Source organism: Hyperoodon ampullatus, assembly GCF_949752795.1.
Source record: "Hyperoodon ampullatus genome assembly, chromosome: 3".
NCBI classification, from domain to species: domain Eukaryota; kingdom Metazoa; phylum Chordata; class Mammalia; order Artiodactyla; family Ziphiidae; genus Hyperoodon; species Hyperoodon ampullatus.
This window is the reverse complement of record NC_136916.1, coordinates 178200401-178220726: the sequence shown is the minus strand read 5'-3', so window position 1 is coordinate 178220726 and position 20326 is coordinate 178200401. Positions and strand designations below refer to the sequence as shown.

Sequence of the window (20326 nt, the reverse complement as noted above, 5' to 3'; positions counted from 1 at the left end):
AAAACTAGTTATAATTTTAAACCAATATCTTGTGATGATTAAATCACAAGATGGGATACTGGCTGTTAGGTCTAATTCTTCTTTATTTCTTACTTTTTAAATTGAGAAATAAATGTACAGAAGAATGTGTAAAACATGTATGGTTTAAAGAATTACTTATCAGACACTCAGGTAACTACCACCCAGGCTTGGAAGTCCTCTTTTATTCTTTTTAAAGCAATTCTATCCAATTTATTTGTTTATTTATTTATTATTACAGTAAGTTGATTTACAATGCTGTGTTAGTTTCAGGTGTTCAGCAAAGTAATTCAGTTATACACACACATATATATTCTTTTTCGTATTCTTTTCCATCATAGGTTATTATAAGATATTGGGACTTCCCTGGCAGTCCACTGGTTAAGACTCGGTTCTTTCACTGCCGAGGGCCCAGGTTCAATCCCTGGTCGGGGAACCAAGATCCCACAGGCTGCGTGGCACGGCCGAAAAAAAAAAAGATGTTGAATGTAGTTCCCTGTATCCAATTTATTTTTATTTTAGATAGACCGAAGACATTATCAATGCAAGGTGTTTGGTGGTGGCTACTTGAAGTCTGCCTCAGATTTCACAGAGAAAGAATGGGTGTTTTTTGGAGAGAGCTGTGAAAACGGATAAACTATAACACAGTGTGAGGAGTGTGATAAGAGTAGGACAAGGCACCACAATAACAGGGAGGCTCAGATTAGCTTTACTGAGGTGGTGACCAGAGGCTTCCACAAAGATAGGGAGGAAGACGTGGGGCTGTGTGGCGGCAGAGAACGTAACAGCAGAGCCAGGGGACAGGAAGGTGGGGCGATGCTGAAGAGGGAAGAGACCTGGAGAACCCGCCCGGGGGTCTCAGAGCCTGGACATATCTTGTAGGAGGTTAAGTAAGAGGAAGACAGGGTCAGCTGTATCTCAGAAGGATCCCTGGGTGCCAGCATGTGTGCTTGTGTGTCTGGGTAGAGGGTAGAATGGGACCGGAGGCAGGGAGCCTCATGAGGCTTTGCCAGCTGTACTTTACAGCAGAGTCACAGCTACTTGAATCTCAGAGAGACTTACTTCCAAAGAAAATATTTGAAAATAAAAATGTCAAGGTTATGGAGATATAAACTCAAAAGGCATCCTGTTATCTGTAAACTACAACTTAAAGAAAATGTCACTTGAGATACTAATGTAAACAAGAGAAGTTATTATTAGCTAACAGAATGACCTTTCTTTAAAGAAATCTTAAAAGAAACATTTGTAGGAGGACAATTCCTTGAAAATCATCTTTCAAGAAAAATGATCAGACATGAGGTTTTAAAATTAGTTCTTCCGGGACTTCCCTGGTGGCGCGGCGGTTAAGAATCCGCCTGCCAATGCAGGGACCCAGGTTCATGCCCTGGTCCAGGAAGATCCCACATGCCGCGGAGCAACTAAGCTCGTGCGCCACAACTACTGAGCCTGTGCTCTAGAGCTCGTGAGCCACAATTACTGAGCCTGCATGCCACAACTACTGAAGCCCTCACGCCTAGAGCCTGTGCTCCACAACAAGAGAACCCACCGTAATGAGAAGCCCGCACACCACAACGAAGAGTAGCCCCCGCTCTCCGCAACTAGAGAAAGCCCGCATGCAGCAGCGAAGACCAAACACAGCCAAAATTAAATAAATAAATTTATTTAAAAAAAAATTAGTTCTTCCCCTCTTATAGTTCATTTATATCTGCTTACATGAAATTGTCCCAAGAAAGCCACAGATGACTTCCTCTGGAATAATAGCAGCAGTGATAGGCAGGCCTGCTCACCATCCTGCCTTCCTCCAGAAAGCCCTTCAGTGTCACTAGGCAGGTGTCATTAGTCTATTTTGTCATTTCTCATAGTCTTCCAAAAATAGTTACCTAGAGTTCATTCTTCTCTGTATTTTTTTTATTATTATATGCTAGAATCAAGTTATCTTTAGCTTTTACATTTTTCCCAGGGGGTGGAATTAATCCTTTCCTGTTAGATTGAACCATATGAAATTATTGATTTTGACCATTTTTTGATCTACAAAAATAGCATTTTCATATGATTCAAACTAATAATAAACCAATAAGTGGTGTCTAATGGAGTGTCTACCCTTTGATACAATAAATGATTGTTGGTTAGGAGCAATCAGATGTGCCTGTGCTGTAGCTGGTAAGAAAAAAACAGGAGGGCAGTACCACCTGTGTGGTGGAAAGAGCGTCTGGCTGCCGTCAGGAGGCCCAGGTTAAGGTCCGGACCCGGGTACTGACCCAACCGCAGGAACTTGGGAGAGCCAACCAGCAGCTGCACAGACACTCAGCTTCCTCATCCTAAACTAAGCTTAGTTTCCCTCACAGAGTTTTCGTACACATCAACGAAGATAACTGTAAACTCAAGTATACATAAATGTCTGAGCAAGTGCTCCTTACATGTTGTTGAATCTCTAGAATTTCGAATCCATTAAAAAATACTGAGTTCTGTCCCATGTCTGGAAGTGATGTCAGATCCTGAGCATCAGAACAGCTGTGTAAGAAATCCCTTAGATGATCAGGAAAAACTTCAGGAAGCAGATGGTATTGCCGCTAGATCTTCAAGGATAAGGAAGGGTTTAGGAAGTAGGAGAAAGGCATTATGGACAGAAGGAAGAATGTGAGCAAAAATATGGGGGTGGGAAAGGGTTACTTGTGGAATGGGGCGGCAGGCACAGCTGTGAGAGAGATCAGGAGCTGAGCCTCAGCTTCCAGTGAGCAAGGTGGGCTCAGGGTAGAGACAGCGCGAGAGCCATGGATGAAAGTCCGGAGTTTAAGGAGGAAGCCCGAGTTGGAAGGAAAGGAAGGGGTTTGGTTTCAGACATGTGGAAGTTGAAGTGCTGGCAGGGCATACAAACAAAAATGTGAGTTTGGCCGTGGGAACTCTGGATCTAGAGCTCCTTTGGAGAGAGGCCAGGGGTGGATGGCTAGGCTCACCAGTGGGTTAGCTGTGTTCTCCATATAGACTAAATACAAGAAGAAACTTGAAAGTTTGGGGAACTTACTTTTTTCCCAAATAATATTACAGTTATATTCTTGTCTGTTTTATAACCAAAGATGAAGTTGTTTGGTTGAGTGTTAAAATCAGCATATCAGGATTAAAGCTGACATCTAAAGTGGCCCATTAGCTGATAGGTGTTTAACTACTGACAGAATCCACTAGTCTTTGCTGTTAATTGATTACCTAGCAGTGTATGTTAGGCATTGAGGGGAAAAGCAGCATTTATATTTAAAACCTCTGTTGATTGCCCTGTTGTCTCACTCTCTTAAACATATGCTCATAAACGTTCTCTTCTTTGGATTGTGACAGTGCTGTTGGGAACAACCAAACTCTTCTAAGTAGTACATCATAGAATGATAGAAGTCTATAGAGTCTTCACGAGATTTCACAGTCAGTGGATGTGGTGGTTTTTAGATAGGTCTGCAAATTCTTTAACATGCCTCCCTTCAAAGGTGGAGCCTAATTCTCCTCCTCTCCAAGACTTAGTGACTTGCTCCTAACAAACAGAACGTGGGGAAGGTGAGGCTGTGTGACTTTGAGGCTAGTTCATAAGGAGGTAGCTGCTCCAGCTCTCTCTAGGATTGCTTGCTCTGGGGAAAACCAGCCACTGTGTCACGAGGACACTGGAGCAGGCAGCTCTGAGAAGGGGCCCACTTAGAGGAGAACTGAGGCCCCCCACCAGCAGCCAGCAGCAGCTTGGTAGCCATGCGTGTGAGCCATCTTGGAACCAGATCCTGCGGCCTTAAAACGGCCACAGCCCTGCCTGACATTTGACTCCATCTCAGGAGGAATCTCTAGCCAAAACCGACCAGTCATGCTGCTCGGAAATCCTTCACCCACAGAAGCTGTGAGCCATGATGAATGTGTACTGTTTTAAGCTCATACCAAGGTTAGGTGTGATCCGTTACTCAGCAGTAGAGAGCGGACACACAGCCTGTGAAATAAAGAAGGGGACTGTTGATTCCCAAACTGTTTTCACAGATATAAAATATATGAGTTGAATGCTGAAGTCATGATGATAGAAGTAATAACACATGAATACAGTTGGGACATGAAATGTCATGCAATGACAGTGTGTCGTATTTGCGAAAGGAGGAGGAGAAGGCTTCACAGTAGGCGTGGTTGGTGGAGAGGGATGCAAGAGAATTTTTCTTTGGAATGATTTTGAAATGTAAATTCTTCCTTTTATATAATTTTCTTCACCAATTTTTCAACTTTTGGGGATAATGCACTCAAACTGAACTTAAAGTTATAGGACAGGAAAGCATCTTTAGGGTAACAAAAGCTAAACAAGAGAGCACTTGAAAACAGATGGGGAGACCCTGTGCACAACAGAGCAGAGGTTGAAGAAGACGCCCCTCGGCCTCTTCACCAGGCGCGTGTGCTCAGAGCGCACGTGGGGACTCACCAGCCGTGACACTTTCTCTAGGGTTGGGCCACGTTCTATTCTCTGATGTGGAGCAGTTGGGGTGAGTAAATTGGTGACTGTTGATTTGCTTGAAACTAATGTCACAATATCACTTCTTATAGAGCACTTACTTCGTGTGTTTTTGGATGTCATTATACCAAAAAAAGTTGTCTGGAAAAGGGTGTCATTTGTTTAGGAACTGTGAGAGTGAAGAGTCATTAACTGAACACATGCTGTGCGAGGTGATGAATCTTCTGTTTTCATAGACAGAGTGCAGCCTTCAGTGGTTTGGGCACGTATTGGAAAAGCACATTCGGTGCATGTTGGCAGAACGTTTTCAATAGTACCTCAGATGGGACATAAAGCCAAGTCTTCTTACTAATATTTGGGAAGACTAAAAATCTACAGAACATATCATTAGAGGCTTAGGATGGAAGATGAGTGTATTGCATAATTGTCTACAGTGGTTCGTTTGAGAGACTTTATTATATATTTTTAATAACTGAATTATTGTAACACCAGTTTCAAAATATATATCAAACACATTACCTGAGGAGACAAAAATACATTGGACTAAAGCCACGTTATCAACTGACTTGGGATCTAAAACTTTTAACCACAACTATCAAGTGAGTTGTAGTTGTTTAATATCTAAAAAATCTAGTTCTGATAGCCTGTTTGTCAAACATGCTTTATTTTGATAGCTTTCTGAGTCATGACTCATACACATAATTAGTACAAATGAGACATTAGCCTGGGAAGTAAGCCCCCCTTTATATCTAAATTTCAGCAAATCTAGCTAGCTTATTTGTTTGTTTGTTTGTTTATTGGCTGCGTTGGGTCTTCGTTGCTGCGTGCAGGCTTTCTCTAGTTGTGGCGAGTGGGGGCTGCTCTTCGTTGTGGTGCATGGGCTTCTCATTGCGGTGGCTTCTCTTGTTGCGGAGCACGGGCTCTAGGCGCGCGGGTTTCAGTAGTTGTGGCTCGCAGGCTCTCGAGCAGGCTCAGTAGTTGTGGTGCACAGGCTTAGTTGCTCCGTGGCATGTGGGATCTTCCCGGACCAGGGCACGAACCCGTGTCCCCTGCATTGGCAGGCGGATTCTTAACCACTGAGCCACCAGGGAAGTCCCTCCTTTCGACTTTCGTGATTTCATTTCTTACAGGTAAATCTGAAGCCCCTGGAGGGACGAGCAGTCCAGGGAGCAGAGGCGCCGGGCTTCCCTCCCCCACCCCGTCCTCTCCCCCTCCCCCACCCAGCCCTCTCCCGGCCGCGTGCGGAGACCTGGGGAGCCGCCGGGGGCAGGGCGGCCGAGGGCAGGCGCAGGAACTCGGGCGCCAGGCCCCGCCCGTGGTTTGAACCAGAGGCTCTGCACCCACGCCCTGCCAATCAGCGGCTCTAGGCATGTGGGCTGCAGTAGTTGTGGCACATGGGCTCAGTAGTTGTGGCTCGTGGGCTCTACAGTGCAGGCTCAGTAGTTGTGGTGCACGGGCTTAGTTGCTCTACGGCACGTGGGATCTTCCTGGACCAGGGCTCGAACCCGTGTCCCCTGAATTGGCAGGTGGATTCTTAACCACTGCACCACCAGGGAAGTCCCTAGCTAGCTTATTTATTGAAAATTTGATCATCGTGCGTTTGGGGTTGATAGCTTCATTAAGGGCATTTTTATGCTTCTTTTCATTATTTATCAAAATACCATTTATATGGAATTTTTTCTTCACCAGGAGGTTAGCATTTTATTTCAAAAGGGGATCATTAAAATTTAAACCCTGACAACACCAAATGTTGACGAGGATATGGAGAAGCTAGAACTCTCATATATTGCTGGTGGGAGTGTAAAACAGCACTTCACTTTGGAGAGCAGTTTGGCAGTTTGTATCAGTTAAACCAGCCCTTAACCACACAGACCACCCCTCAACCCGTTCCCCTTCAGTTACCCAAGGGAAGCCAGGATGTCTGTCCACATAAATACTGGTACATGAGTGTTCAAGATGGCTCTATTCCTCATAACTAAAAAGTAGAAATAACCCAAATGCTCATCAGCAGACGAACAGGATAACAAAAACTGTTATATCCATGTGACTGAATACTACTCGTCAGCAGAAAGGAACGAGTTCCGGATACAGGTAACAACGTGGATGAATCTCTGAAACGTTGTGGTGAATGAAAGAAGCCAAGCACAAGGAAGTGACCCCGTCTGTGAGAACTTCTCCAGGACACAGGACTCAGTGATGATCGTGGCACAACCAGCACCACCCCTGCAGATGGCTGGTTTGGGGCGGGGGTAGTGGAGGTGACTGGGAGGCACAGCGGGGAGCTTTCTGGGATGATGGAAATGTTCTGTCTGAACTGGGCTGGTGGTTACACTGTGATGTGCAGTGGTCAGAACTCATTCAGCAGTAGACTTTAAATGGCGTATTTATGGTCTGTAAATTATGCCTCAATTAAAGTAAACGTGAAAAACTTCACTGGGTATTTCTTAAAGTAGCCTGTTGTCACTTCATTTTGTTAACTTATTACCACTATGGATGTTTTTGAAATTTTGTATCTGAAATGGATTAGAATATATGCGTATCAATTTTTTTAAGTGGCTAATCTTAAATTTAGCAACATAAAAATTAGAAAATCATGTTTTTTTATTATAAGTGTTGTGAAGTTATATATATATGTGTGTGTATATATATTTAAATAGTAAATTTTATTATCTTACATAGTTTCTAGGGGTCAGGAAATCAGGGCTTGGCTGCGTGGTTCAGGGTCTCTCATGACGTTGTAATCAAGATGTGGGCCAGGATCACAGTCATCCAGGGCTTGACTGGGCTGGAGGATCTGTTTCCAAGCTCGTGAAATAATATTTTTATGAGGAATTTCTGTAAAGTCAGGAACCATAATGTAAAGAGGGTTTAGCTTCTCATTTGGATTCATTGTTTTGGGGTAGGAGGTTTTAAGAGGCACTTTTTATTTTCAGACCCACAGTTCTCATGACAAGTGGACCCAGGGTAGCTGAGTGTGGTGCTGTGAAATGTTCTGCTTTTCTGAGCTTCTCACAGGCTTTCCAGGATGGGTACCAGGCTGAACAGCACACTTTTACAGGAGTGCTTGGTGATGCTTCAAGTCCTTGCTGCTACGCTGGAAAAATGCTCTTTGTATTTCACATGAGACTCTTTTAAGTATGGAGAGCTGAGCTCAGGCTCTGTTCCTCATAGTTGAATTTGATGGGTAACTTAATTGCTTCCCGTGTGAGATTCTTATCCCATTCAGCAGAATCGAGGCTCATTGAAAACAGGGAGAAACTGCATTTTACTTTTCTATTACTCACAGTATCTGGGATCATATCTGGCATATTGAGGGTAAATGAATTACCATGGTATCAAACGTGTATAGTACTCAAAAAAAAAAAAAAAGCCCCCGTTCTCCTGACCCCTTCACAGTCACCCTGTCGTGTAAATAGAGAATACCTGGTGCTGGTCCCCCCTCTGTCTCTGACTCCTGCTGGGGTCTTGAGCACATGGCTTTGTTTCTCCTTTTACGAAGCTCCTTTACTACTGCTGCTTATAGACTTTCCAGGCAGACAGGAGTTAGGGGACATCGTCAGAAGGGAGGTGATAGGGGCCTGAGGAAATGTGGGTTCACGAGGTGTAGGGGAAGATATGGGGAGGGAGATAGAATGGTGAGGAGCATGTCGACTCTGTGTAGAAGACAGAATGAAAAGGAGTCTGGACTTGAAGCTTGAGAAGATGCTGTCTCTGTAGGTGTGTGATCAGGGTGTGGTGGAAGGGTGAGGAAATACCGGTTAACTTATAAAGCCATTCAAGAAATGTTCATCATTGATCGCAGCCTGTGGCCATGCACTGGGCTGGGCGCTGTGGGTGTTGGATGCACTGGGACCTGTGGAGAGTCTCTCATTAGCCAGGGCACGCCAGCACAAGTTTTCTGTCAGGTGAGAGTTTTGTATATATTGCAATACAAGCATTGTAAGTTAGAGGAATAATGTCTCTTAATTCATCGTTCGCACAAGTAGATTTGTAGACGCTTGGAGAAAGAAGGGGATGATATGCCCAGATAAGTGAAGGCTGGGGGCAAGAGGCTTCTGGTTTTCTCTGAGCTTGTTGGGGGTAGGGGTGGGTGGGGAGTCCATTATACCTGGGCTTGGGTGGGCTCTGTTTGTTGCAGGAGATGGGTGACATCAGTGTCAGGCTGGAGAGAGAACCGCGTTCGTTGGGAACGTAAATACCAGCCCTGGAATTCAGAGTCCAGGTAGAATGTTGGTGGGAGAGGGGACCCTGAGCCCTGGGGCCCCGGGCAGCGGTCCAACCGGGAGGCTGGTGCAGCAGGTGGAAGGCTGGGGAGCTGTTTCCTGTCTGTGGGCCTGTATTTTAGAAGCCTGTTGGGCTGTTACCGAGAGAACTTTTCCACTAGTTTTACTTGTCGTGGAAGTGACTTGTCCTCCCTGTGACCTGGAGTTGAACTCATCAGATAACTACCATAATGAGGGACCTCGATGTGCCCATGGGAACAGGATTTGATTTCTTCTTATTAGATGCAATGAGAAGAAATAAGCAAGGAATTAGGTCATTGGTTTGTCTGAATAAATTGAGTTCATATGGAGAACTTTAAATTGTTCCTCTGGGGTTTAGTTTACAAGGAGAGAATGCATACTGATAGGCCTGTCATAAAAGGATAGAGTTTACATCAAAGGTTTTTGTTTCCTTAAAGAACTCTGAAAAGGGGCTTTCTTCTAACTTTTCACATTGAACAAATTAGGGAGTATGTATTAAAGTGTAAAATGTTGCATATCTGTTGACTTACAAATTTATGGTGGCTTGTGTTTTTATAACCCGTTTAAAATACAATTAAATTACACAGGTGTGTTCACTTTGAAATAATTCACTGAGCTGAACACTATGATTTATACAGTTTTCCGTTTGTGATATCTATGTCAGTAAACTTTTATTAAATTACAATATATATGAGTATATACATAAGATATAATACCTGAATTACTTATGACAATAGAGTATATCTTAGTCTTATAGTTTGAAATACACTATGACACAACACATACAGAGAGCTCTCTCTTGTCCACGGGTATGAATATCAGAATATCACACAATTAAATTTCTCCTCTGTCCTCTTTTCATTGTTATTCTAAGCCATTGGTGTGGAGGGGAGACCAAAGAGACAGGTTTTTGTTTTTTCTTCAAGTTGTAAAATTATGAAATTAATGTGAATTGAAAGATTTGTTGCATGAACTTCATTTTTCTCTAGTGAAAAATGTTTAAGGAGTAAAGTTCTGAAAGTTTTAAAAATACCTTTTGTTGTGGTGATTGGAAAATCTCAATAGGTAGAAATTAGAATCCTTTATTAGTATTAAAGCAGAAATTTGGGGCATTGTGACAGTCCTGCCAGGCATTTCTGGAGAATGAACCAATCTCTTTTCAAATGAAGTTTCTGTAACTTGGCAGTTTACAATATCTAGTTTTGAAAAGGGGCTTGCTCCACATTACTTTCTCGGGATGTTAGATAAATGTGGTCCAGTTAAGACCGGTGAACAGATCCTGATTCCATTTTCCAAGAGTCCAGAATGGGCTTGAACACCACACGATTTGGGGAGGACTGGAGCCGGAGGAACGGGGTGGGTATACCCCTGTGAAGAATTACAAGAGGGCGCAAGGGAGGTAGGAGGGACTCTGAGACTGCACTTGAGCCTAGAGGTAGAAAGTGGAGCTCTGAGCAGGGGCTGTGCACCTGCGTGGTTAGCACAGCCGGGGCTGGAGGAGGTGGGAGGAAGACAGACATGGCTAGAATTGCAGCTCTCTCCCTTTGTCAGCTCTGTGCCCTTAGCCACGTCCCTTCACCTTTCTCCTGGGATTCCTGCCCATTGTGGGGCTCATCTGCCTGACACAGCGGTTTGTTATGAAGATTGTGTGATACAGTGCATGTGTCACGTCTAGCGTAGTAGCGCATGCTTAGTAAAGACTGTGCTGTATGAGATGGTCAGCAATAAGCCTCTGAATCCTGCTCTGTCCGTGCAAACTGCCTGACCTGTGGCACAGTTTGAACTCTCTGCTTCATTTTCTCATCTGTAGGACGGGGATATAATGATACCTACCTGAGAGTGGCATTTTGAGGCTTAAATGAGTTCATTAATGGAAAGTAATTAGTTCAGTGCAAGGTTCATGATGAACACAATAAAAATGCTTGATGTAATTATTTATCATTAACAGAGAATGGGGACATGCTTTCCAATTCCATTGGTTGCCACTCCTCCAGATGTTACCTTTTTGTATTTATTTCACATAGATTAGATAATTCTCTGTCAATAATGGGTCAATCTTTGGTGTAGGCCATACCTATGGTGTTTTTAATGAGATATTTGTATATTAGAATCTTTTATGTATTTCAGCTTCTTGAGACCAGGTGGCAGTGAAATGACATTTGTCCTTAAGGTGTCACCTACACATTTATTTTTTACATTGTTTATCCTTAAACATTTGACATCCCCGTTTACTCAAATAAATTTAATAGAAGCAGTCAACAATTAGGAGGAAAAGTTCTTATGAGAAAGTAAACGTATTTATCTTCTCTTAGCTTCTAGGGAACCTATTTAAAAATCTTGATGTGTGTGCATTTTGACACTAGAGAAAATGATTATGCAGATAAACATACATTCCAGTCTGAGTTTGTTTTGTTCCCTGCAGATTGGGAATCCACGTGTCGAACTTACCCTCTCAGAACTCCAAGATATGGCAGCTAGGCAACAACAGCAAATTGAAAACCAGCAGCAAATGTTGGTTGCCAAGGTAAGTTATTAAAGCAGCGGTGGGGAAATGTTCAACAAGTGTGTTCTTAGGCATTACTTTAGATGACCTGGCTAACCCCTGCAAGTAGGGCCATGCCGCCACAGTGTTAAACACAGTGTCTTTCTTAGTTATCTCTTCTGTAATCATAAATGCATACTGTAGCGTCTTGAAGTTGGGAAAGTATCAGAACAAGAGCATCTGACCCTTGACTTGCACACACAGCCCCCCAGGACAGGAAACAGTTGGCCTTACCCAGTTGTAGATAAAATTTAGAAAGAAAGGATGCTTTCCATTGTCCCCTCCTTTTTCCTCTGGATGTGTTCTCAGCTGATGTAGTTGGCATTAGTGTTCTAGAGGAAGCCAATAACCTGTGATAAGACACTGGCCATGGGCCCCCAAGACAGTGGCTTCCCTTTATCCCACCGCACGAGGAATTTGTTTGGTTTATTTTGGTGCACAGCATTGTCAGCACTCATTATTTACACTGAGTACTAGATTTGTTGTTGAAACTCTGTCATAGGATTTGAAACTGTTGCCGACCTGCAGTGAGGCCAAACAGACCAAAAGAGAAATGTTGGAGTTTGGAAAAGAGAAGGGTTTATTGCAGGGCCAAGTGAGGAAAACGGGTGGCTCATGCTCAGAAAATTCGAATTCCCCTGTGGTTCTCAGGGAAGCATTTTTATAGGCAAAATTTAGGGGAGGGCTGCAGGGTGTGTGGCTTTCTTCTGATTGGTTGGTGGTGAGGGAACAGGCTGGTGTTCCAGAGTCTGTGCTCAGTGTGGAGTTACCATCCTCCACCTGGGTGGGGGCCTTAGTTCCTGCAGAAGAGCTCAAGGGTATATCTTCTGTGTGTCCCTGGAGGAGGAGCCAGGACCCTGTTGTCTCCTGACTGCTCCTCCTTTGTTCCTGCGTTCTCTTACTTCCTGGTTAGTAATCGAATCTGCCTTATGGAGCTCAGGGAAGGCGTAGGAGTCTGAAGCCTTTTCCCTACAAACCAGGAATGGGGGCGCGGAAAGGGTTTTGTACCTGGGACGGCCCCACAGGATCCTGCTTGCTTTCAAAACTTTTCTAAATAATGGTTTAGTCTTGGACTAAAAAATCAGACCTATCACCCATGCCTGCTGAAAATGATTTCATGTTCTAATGATCGTAAATGTTCTGAAACTTCTGTACAGAGAACATGTTAACGCCACTGCCTAGGTTTTTCATGCTTGCTCTATAGAGAGATTTTCTTAAGAACCAAATGTCCAGTTCAATTTTTTTTCATTTATTGAATGACCATGTGATTCTATCCACTTTTATGTAAATAATAGTTTAAGTTGGACTTGTTTTTAAAAGTTGTCTTACAAAGTTTATTGGATTTACAAGAATAAAGAACAAAAGTAATTGGAAAGTATTTTCATCCCATTTCTAAGATGAAGTGTATGTGGTATTATGTCATTATAAAATTTTCTAATTCTCCTTTTTATTTTCTTTCCAAATATTGATCCAACAGTATTGCTATTTTAAAAAATCTTAGATTCTTTCAGCAGTGTAATTCACAAGTTAATGCTGATCTTTCCATATTGAAGCACATATTCCCTTCCCTTAGTGTTCAGTGTGTAACGCCTACACAGTCACACTTAAGCCTCTTCTTAAGTATGTTTTATGCATACAGGTGGGACCATGAATAATGTTGACTGTTACCCTTAAGGTACGCTTTCACATGAGTAGGGAGAAAAACTATTGAAGAGTATCGCATAATATTTTTACTGTAGGACTGTCCTGTTCTTGTCTGACTATAAAATGTTTGATTACTTTTGAAGGAACTAATCCTAAAGAAAACAAACCCTTCCTCAAAGGTTCCTGTCACTTAGCAGATTAGAGGTTCATCTTCTTCCTGCTCACCTTATCTCTTTTCAGTATAAAATCCTCTGCTAGTCAGTGCTCATTTCCTTTAGGAGGTTAATATAAGGGACCCTTGAAAGCCGCTTTGTAGCAGCAGGAAACCTGGTACTGGCAGCAGGAAGCTTAGGCTGCTGGGGCTTCCACACACAGGATGGAGGTGAAAGCATGGCTAGCATTTCTGTAACATTCATTAAGATAGGAGATACTGAGGGATCCACTTAAACTTTTTTTAGTGTACAAAAGTTACTGTACGTTTCAATTTTCAAAGTTAGCTATTTTCCTCTCTCAATAGGAACAGCGTTTACATTTTCTAAAGCAACAGGAGCGCCGTCAGCAGCAGTCTATTTCTGAAAATGAAAAGCTTCAGAAATTGAAAGAAAGAGTTGAAGCCCAGGAAAATAAACTGAAGAAGATCCGTGCCATGAGAGGACAAGTAGACTACAGCAAAATCATGAATGGCAATCTGTGTACGTGCCGCGGCCCACTGGCGCCCACACTCAGCAGGTGTAGATGACGTGAGACAGAGGCCAGCTTCCAGATGCTCTCAGTCACAAGCTGATGTCAGATCTTGCTGTAGAAAAGCACTAAAGCTTTGCTCTGTCATCTGCATCTAACTGGATGGATTGGTTAGATTAAAGATTTTAGAAAATCTTTTGCAGCTTTAGCAATGTAGTAGAGAGATCCTTTTGTTACCTTGGTTGCAGCCGCCTTTTGGACTGGGGCTAGGGTACTCTTAAGACTCAACTCATCATGAGGGTCTGTTTTTTGGTGTTTTTTTTTTTGCGGTACGTGGGCCTCTCACTGTTGTGGCCTCTCATGTTGTGGAGCACAGGCTCCGGACGCACAGGCTCAGTGGCCATGGCTCACAGGCCCAGCCGCTCCACGGCATGCAGGATCCTCCCAGACCGGGGCACGAACCCGCGTCCCCTGCATCGGCAGGCGGACTCCCAACCACTGCGCCACCAGGGAAGCCCTGAGGGTCTGTTTTAATTGAACAGCATAAATTTTATCTATGTATTAAGATAAAGCATACAAATGCTCACTTTTTATTTCTGTGTCCGTGGATTGTTACTTCATCAATCAATTCTGTTAGTACCTACTTTATGTTACAGAATAAGCAAGATAGATTTGGATGGTCCTGCCCTCACAGAGCCTTTGGTCTCTTTGGTGCCTTGAGATTCCTAAGTGGCTTGACCAAGATAGCTTTTGGACAGATTGCCCTAATTTAAAAATATTCAATAATTAGTGCAAATTAATTGTTTGTCATATGAACGGTCACATTATGTGTTCCAAAGGCTTGTTGAAGTGTGTTTTGGATTATGGATATTACAACTTTCTCTCCAAGGTCTGGCACTAGATGATGCTAAAGTTGAGTTAAATGGATAGAAATGAAGAAATCACAAAATAAAAATAGCAAAATACTATGAAAAAAAGAATATCAACTAAATTATGTTTTTTTTTCTTTATTGGTGGGAAATTATAGCTGCTGAAATAGAAAGGTTCAGTGCCATGTTCCAAGAAAAGAAGCAAGAAGTACAGACTGCGATTTTAAGAGTGGATCAGCTCAGTCAGCAATTGGAAGATTTAAAGAAGGGAAAACTGAATGGGTTCCAGTCTTACAATGGCAAGCTGACAGGACCAGCAGCAGTGGAGCTGAAAAGACTGTACCAAGAGCTACAGGTAACTCACCTGGGTCTGAGGAATGATTCTATTAAAACTTCCTTGTCTTTTGGGTTTTCTTTCAGTGTGGAAACCTCAGGAACTGGAAACGAATGGATTCTAATTTAATAGTAGGCACAAAATGTATTCAGTACAAAAGAATTTTTTAAACAGCTTTGAGACATAATTCACATAGCATACGATTCACCTATTTAAAGCATACTATTAAGTGGTTTTCAGTATCTTCACAGAGTTCTGTATACGCCACCACAATTGATTTTAGAATATCTTCATCACCCCCAAAAAAACCCGACACCTTTTAGCCATCACCCCACAACCCCCTATCCCTCTAGCCCTAAGCAACCATGACTCTCCTTTCCATCGCTATGGATTTGCCTATTCCGGAAATTTCATATGAATGGAACCATGCAGTTTTAGTTCTTTGTGACTTGCTTCTTTCACTTAGCATGTTTTTGGTACAGAAATTTCAGTATGAATTTAATTGGCAATATGATGAACTGGTAAAGAATTAAGCTTTAGATAATACTTAAGGCCTCTGTGTAAACTGTGTGTTGACAAGACAGATGCCTATTTGTTAAATCCTTGTCTTAGTCAGCTTGGGCTGCCTTAAAGCAACAGACATTTATGTCTCACAGTTCTGGAGGCTGGAAGTCCAAGATCAGTTCATGGTGAGGGTCTGCTTCCTGGCTGCCTTCTTGCTGTGTCCGCACATGCTCTGATCTCTCTTTCTCCTCTTATAAGGACACTAACCCCATCATGAAGGCCCCACCCTCACGACCTCATCTAAGGCTAATTACCTCCCAAGGGCCCCATCTCCAAATACTATCACATTGGGGATTAGGGCTTCCACATATGAATTTTGGGAGGACACAATCATAACAACCCTCAAGATTCCCAGTTCTCAGAAACTGTCATTCAGCAGGTGATTTTTAAAAAATATTTATTTATTTATTTAGGCTGAGCCAGGTCTTAGTTGTGGCACGCAGGATCTTTAGTTGTGGCATGCAGACTCTTGGTTATGGCATGCGGGATCTAGTTCCCTGACCAGGGATTGAACCTGGGCCCCCTGCACTGGGAGTGCGGAGTCGAACCCACTGGACCGCCAGGGAAGTCTCCAGCAGGTGATTTTTCAAGCCAGATACAAGTTTTGCAGTTATATTAGCACTTGCTAGAAAAAGTATTATATCATTTTATGAAATGCAAATGCAAGTTTTTAATTACAGAGAGTAAACTCACTTGTTACCGTTAAGTTCTGTAATGTAAATGCGTAGAAACAAAGTGTTATAAGAATTTATTACTTTTTATATTTTTAAGCAATTGTTAAAAGCGCAGGGTTTTTCTTTTTTTTTTAACATCTTTATTGGAGTCTAATTGCTTTACATTGTTGTGTTTCTGCTATATAACAAAGTGAATTAGCTATACGTATACATATATCCCCATATCCCCTCCGTCATGCAAGTGCAGGATTTTTTAAGGATTTTTTTTTTTTTTGGTAAAGGGTGATGACTGTAGTATATTTATTTATATACATTTCCAATTTTTTGACTGCAATCTAGGTTATAAAGTACATGTTATCTCCTGTCTATACACATATGCCAGTATGTATGTGCTAGTACATGTGTGCATCTGCAAGAGTTTAGCAAGACAAGACTTAACCTTCTATGTGCAGTGCACTCTGATGTTTTCTATTCTCTATTTCATTTTTTTAAAGTGCTTGTTATAACCCATTAAAATGATATAAGAACATTCTGTTTGGTGATTTGGCCATCCTTGGGTTTCCTGCTGCCACATTCTGTGGACTGTGTGGGGCAGAACAGACGCCCCTCCTTAGGTCACTGAACCCCACCCACCCCCGTCCCCTAGGACCACAGGCATGGTGTCCCAAGGTCATTACTGGTACTAGTCATTCCGTACGCTTTGAAGAAGACACATTTGCAGATATTTGCACTTTTTTTGTTCCATAAGAAATATGTTCCGGCTTCATCTGTGCTGTACCTGTAAAATATTTTGCATACAGGGGACAATGCCTGTATGTAAATACACCTAAGAACTAAATGTTGCTTTTTTCTTCTTTTTTTAATCCCCCTAACAATGAGAACGTGACTATTTAGTTAATACAAATCATAAATGTGTTTTCTATTTTGCAGATTCGTAATCAGCTCAACCAGGAACAGAATTCAAAGCTCCAGCAGCAGAAGGAGCTCTTGAATAAGCGCAACATGGAGGTGGCCGTGATGGACAAGCGGATCAGCGAACTGCGTGAACGTCTTTATGGGAAGAAAATTCAGGCATGTGAAAAAGAAAATATTTCTGTGAGATAAACTGCTGAACATGGTTCATCCTCAAAGTGCACATCTGCATGTAATGCCATTCTGCTCCCGCCATGTGCCATAGTTGATAAACATAAATTGGCCATAAACCATAAAAAGTGACAGTAGAAGAAAGTTCATATTCCCAAAGATACAGTTGTTTCCTGGTGTACGGATCAAAACCGCTCGGTCCGCAGCTCCTCACCGTCCATTCTCCCCAGGCAGCCCTGTCTCCCTTCCACTGGGGGAAGCTTTGGCACTGGAGTTGCAGCACCCATTTTAGGCTGCGCCATGTGCATAAATTCCTTGACCTTGTGTAGCCTCGTGTCCTTGCTATGAACTGAGAATTGCTATAAGGATTCTGAGAAATAACCCATGTGGAAAGACTTTGTAAACTCTTGAGAAAAGTGCTGTATAAGGGGTTAGTGCTTTTTAAAAATCTTTATGTGGTATTTTGAATTTCAAAGGTAGTAAATACTCATTGGAAGAAAGTTGAAACAGTGCAGAAATATTTAAAGGAAAATGCGGAAGTCCCTTCCATCCTTCTCATTCTCCAGGGATGATAGTTATTAATGGTTCCAGTCTTTTGCTTAATATAGACGGAAAGGTATTCAATTTTTAATTGAAAATGGAATTGTAGGAATTATATCATTCACACTGTTCTGTACCTAGCCTTTTTTTTTTTTTTTTTTAACTGCAATATGGGTATCTTTCCAGGTCATTATTACCTCATTCCCTTTGTAACTTCTGTGTAATATTCCACGTCCCGGGGCCTGTGGTCACGTTACCCAGCCCTGTTGTGAGCAGGTGTCCCTGAGTCTTGCCGTTGCTGTCAGTGCTTCATGAGCGCGTGCATCGCTGGGAGCTCGTGGGAGGATAAGGGACTGCTGTGCGTGGTGTCTCTGGCTGGATGTAGCACTTGACCTTTTGTCCCACCAGTGGTGCTCAGTGTTTGAGGGGAGCAGTGCCTGAGTGGAGAGCTGATTGGCACTTTGCCCTCAGGAGTGGAAATGGAGCAGGCAGCCAGGTAGCTGGGACAGTGCTCCCAGAGTTCCTCTCTCCACACTCCAAAACCGGTGCTTTCACGGTTGACAGGTGTCCTCTTGTCAGCTCCTGCTGCTCTGAAGGTGGCTCTCAGGAGGTGAGGTGCAGGCTTCAGTAGCTTCGCCTGGTGGGATGGGTCAGGAGGACGCAGGAGGCAGAAGGGTCCTGCCACTTCTGTGGGCATTGTGATCAGTGGTCTCAGGTGAAAAGTCTCTTATTTACAAATCCACGTGGTTTTTTTTTAACCAGAGTGCTTAAAGGTCAATGGTTAATCTGTATGATGCCATAATTTCAGATAATGATTTCCTTGTTCTCTCAATTAACAACACACAGACCATGGGAGAGGACGTGTGCCCGTGCTCCATGCTTGCTTACATTACAGTCTTAGTAGTGGTGGGTCAGGGGTCTCCAGAGAACAGAATCAGTTCTGTGTGTACGTGTGTGTAGAGACTGATCAGTTGACTGACTGTAAGGAACTGCCTCATGCGGTTGTGGAGGCAGGCACACCCCAAATCTGCAGGGCTGGCGAGTTGTCTGAAACCCAGGGAGTTGTGGATGTTGCAGCCTGAGTCTGAAGGCAGTCTAGAGGTGGAATTCCCTCTTCCTCTGAGGACCTCAGTCTTTCTCTGTAAGCCCTTCAACTGATTGGATGCAGCCCACCCACATTATGCAGGGCAATCTGCTTTACTCAAAGTCTGTTGATTTAAATGTTAAAAATACCGTTACAGCAACATCTAGACATGTTTGACCAAATATCTGGGTATCACAGCCTAGCCAAGTTGATAGGTAAAATAAACCATCACAGATGGCTACATAAATATTACTTCTTATTCCATCTGATACTTCAAGGGATCTCCCTGAAGAAGTTGGTGCTTCTGCAGAGATGTGTCTCCAACCCAAAGGTTTTAGGCACCTTTGAACAATTGTCAAAATCATGGGTGCTTTCTCCAAAATGACACATGCTCATGCATGCAGAATTTTGCAAACAATCGTAGGATGGGTATGGCTCTCTCAGAGCCTGTCCGGGGAACTCTAAGGGTCAGTATTTGTCTAGTCAGATCCCTGTTTTGCAGGCTTTTGTTGTTGGGCAGTGTCACATGACCAGTGTCATTGGCTGTGGCCTGGTGTCCTTGCTGAGAACAGCAGAGCTGCCTTCAGGGAACTGGTCAGAGTCTCACCTGGTTCCAGACCCTATTACTTTGTCCTGCGGCTCACTCAGTCCTTACAACAGCACTTATCCCGAATTTTTGGACACGGGCACAGAGGCTCAAAGATGTTGCATCACTTGCCCAAGGCAGCCCAAGGCAGCCCAGCGAGTAAGTGGCGGAGCAGGATTTGAAGCCAGGCTCAGAGCCCAGGCTTGACAATGCCTCTGTGCCCACCCAGGGGAGGGAGTGCATCCCCAGGTGAGAGGGTTATGTATACAGAGGGGTCCTGAGGGGTTGCTCTGTTACACACTCGGCTCCTGGTTTTATAACTCACAAACAGGTAGGTGTTATCACAGAGCATCACTCATATGGGGCTGTGGGTTCAGGCCCTTTTTTGAAGTCTTGCCCTTTCTAGATACTGATCTTCCAGGGTGAGGGAGCTCCTGCGTATGAACTGTTGAGTGACTGGCTCAAACCTGAGCAGTCGGTCATACTAGGCTTACAGTTTCTTTTAACTGAGGAGAATCTTGACTCTCATTTCTTCCCATTTTATAGCTGAGCCGTGTGAATGGCACGTCGTCGCCACAGTCACCCCTGAGCACGCCTGGCAGGGTCGCTGCGGTGGGGCCTTACATCCAGGTTCCCAGCGCCGGCAGCTGTCCTGCCCCCGGAGACCCCATAAAGCCCCAGTCTCTCACTGTTGCCTCAAGTGCTGCCCACGGAAGATCCAAATCTGGTGAGTGGCCTGGGTCCTCTTTCGGGGGGAGAGTGAGCAGGAAGGGGGACTGGGGGGGCACAGTGGCTCAGAGAAGACCCCCACGTTGCACCCAGCCTCTGTGATGTGTCCTCCAAGGCACTTTGTCCTCTAGGGCAGCATTTGGGGATCTGTGTGCCACCACAGTAACGATGATCCTAAAACAAGAACAGGTTCTATTTTTTGGACTCAGTGTCCTTACTGTGTGTGGCTTCTCAAAATACAAATTAGTTAAGACCTGAGCCTCTCCTGCCACAGGTTT

At 43.5% G+C, this 20326-nt stretch overlaps 1 protein-coding gene across 1 annotated transcript in view; it reads left to right on the top strand.

Moving 5' to 3' along the window:
• The window catches only part of PPP1R13B (protein phosphatase 1 regulatory subunit 13B), an 87315-nt gene that overhangs the window by 56632 nt on the left and 10357 nt on the right, over positions 1-20326 (top strand). Inside the window, exons 5-9 of the mRNA XM_079700291.1 lie at positions 11141-11242; positions 13422-13596; positions 14613-14809; positions 16957-17097; positions 19866-20046. Coding sequence (XP_079556417.1) covers positions 11141-11242; positions 13422-13596; positions 14613-14809; positions 16957-17097; positions 19866-20046 — 796 coding nt within the window. The remainder of the gene's footprint in view (positions 1-11140; positions 11243-13421; positions 13597-14612; positions 14810-16956; positions 17098-19865; positions 20047-20326) is intronic.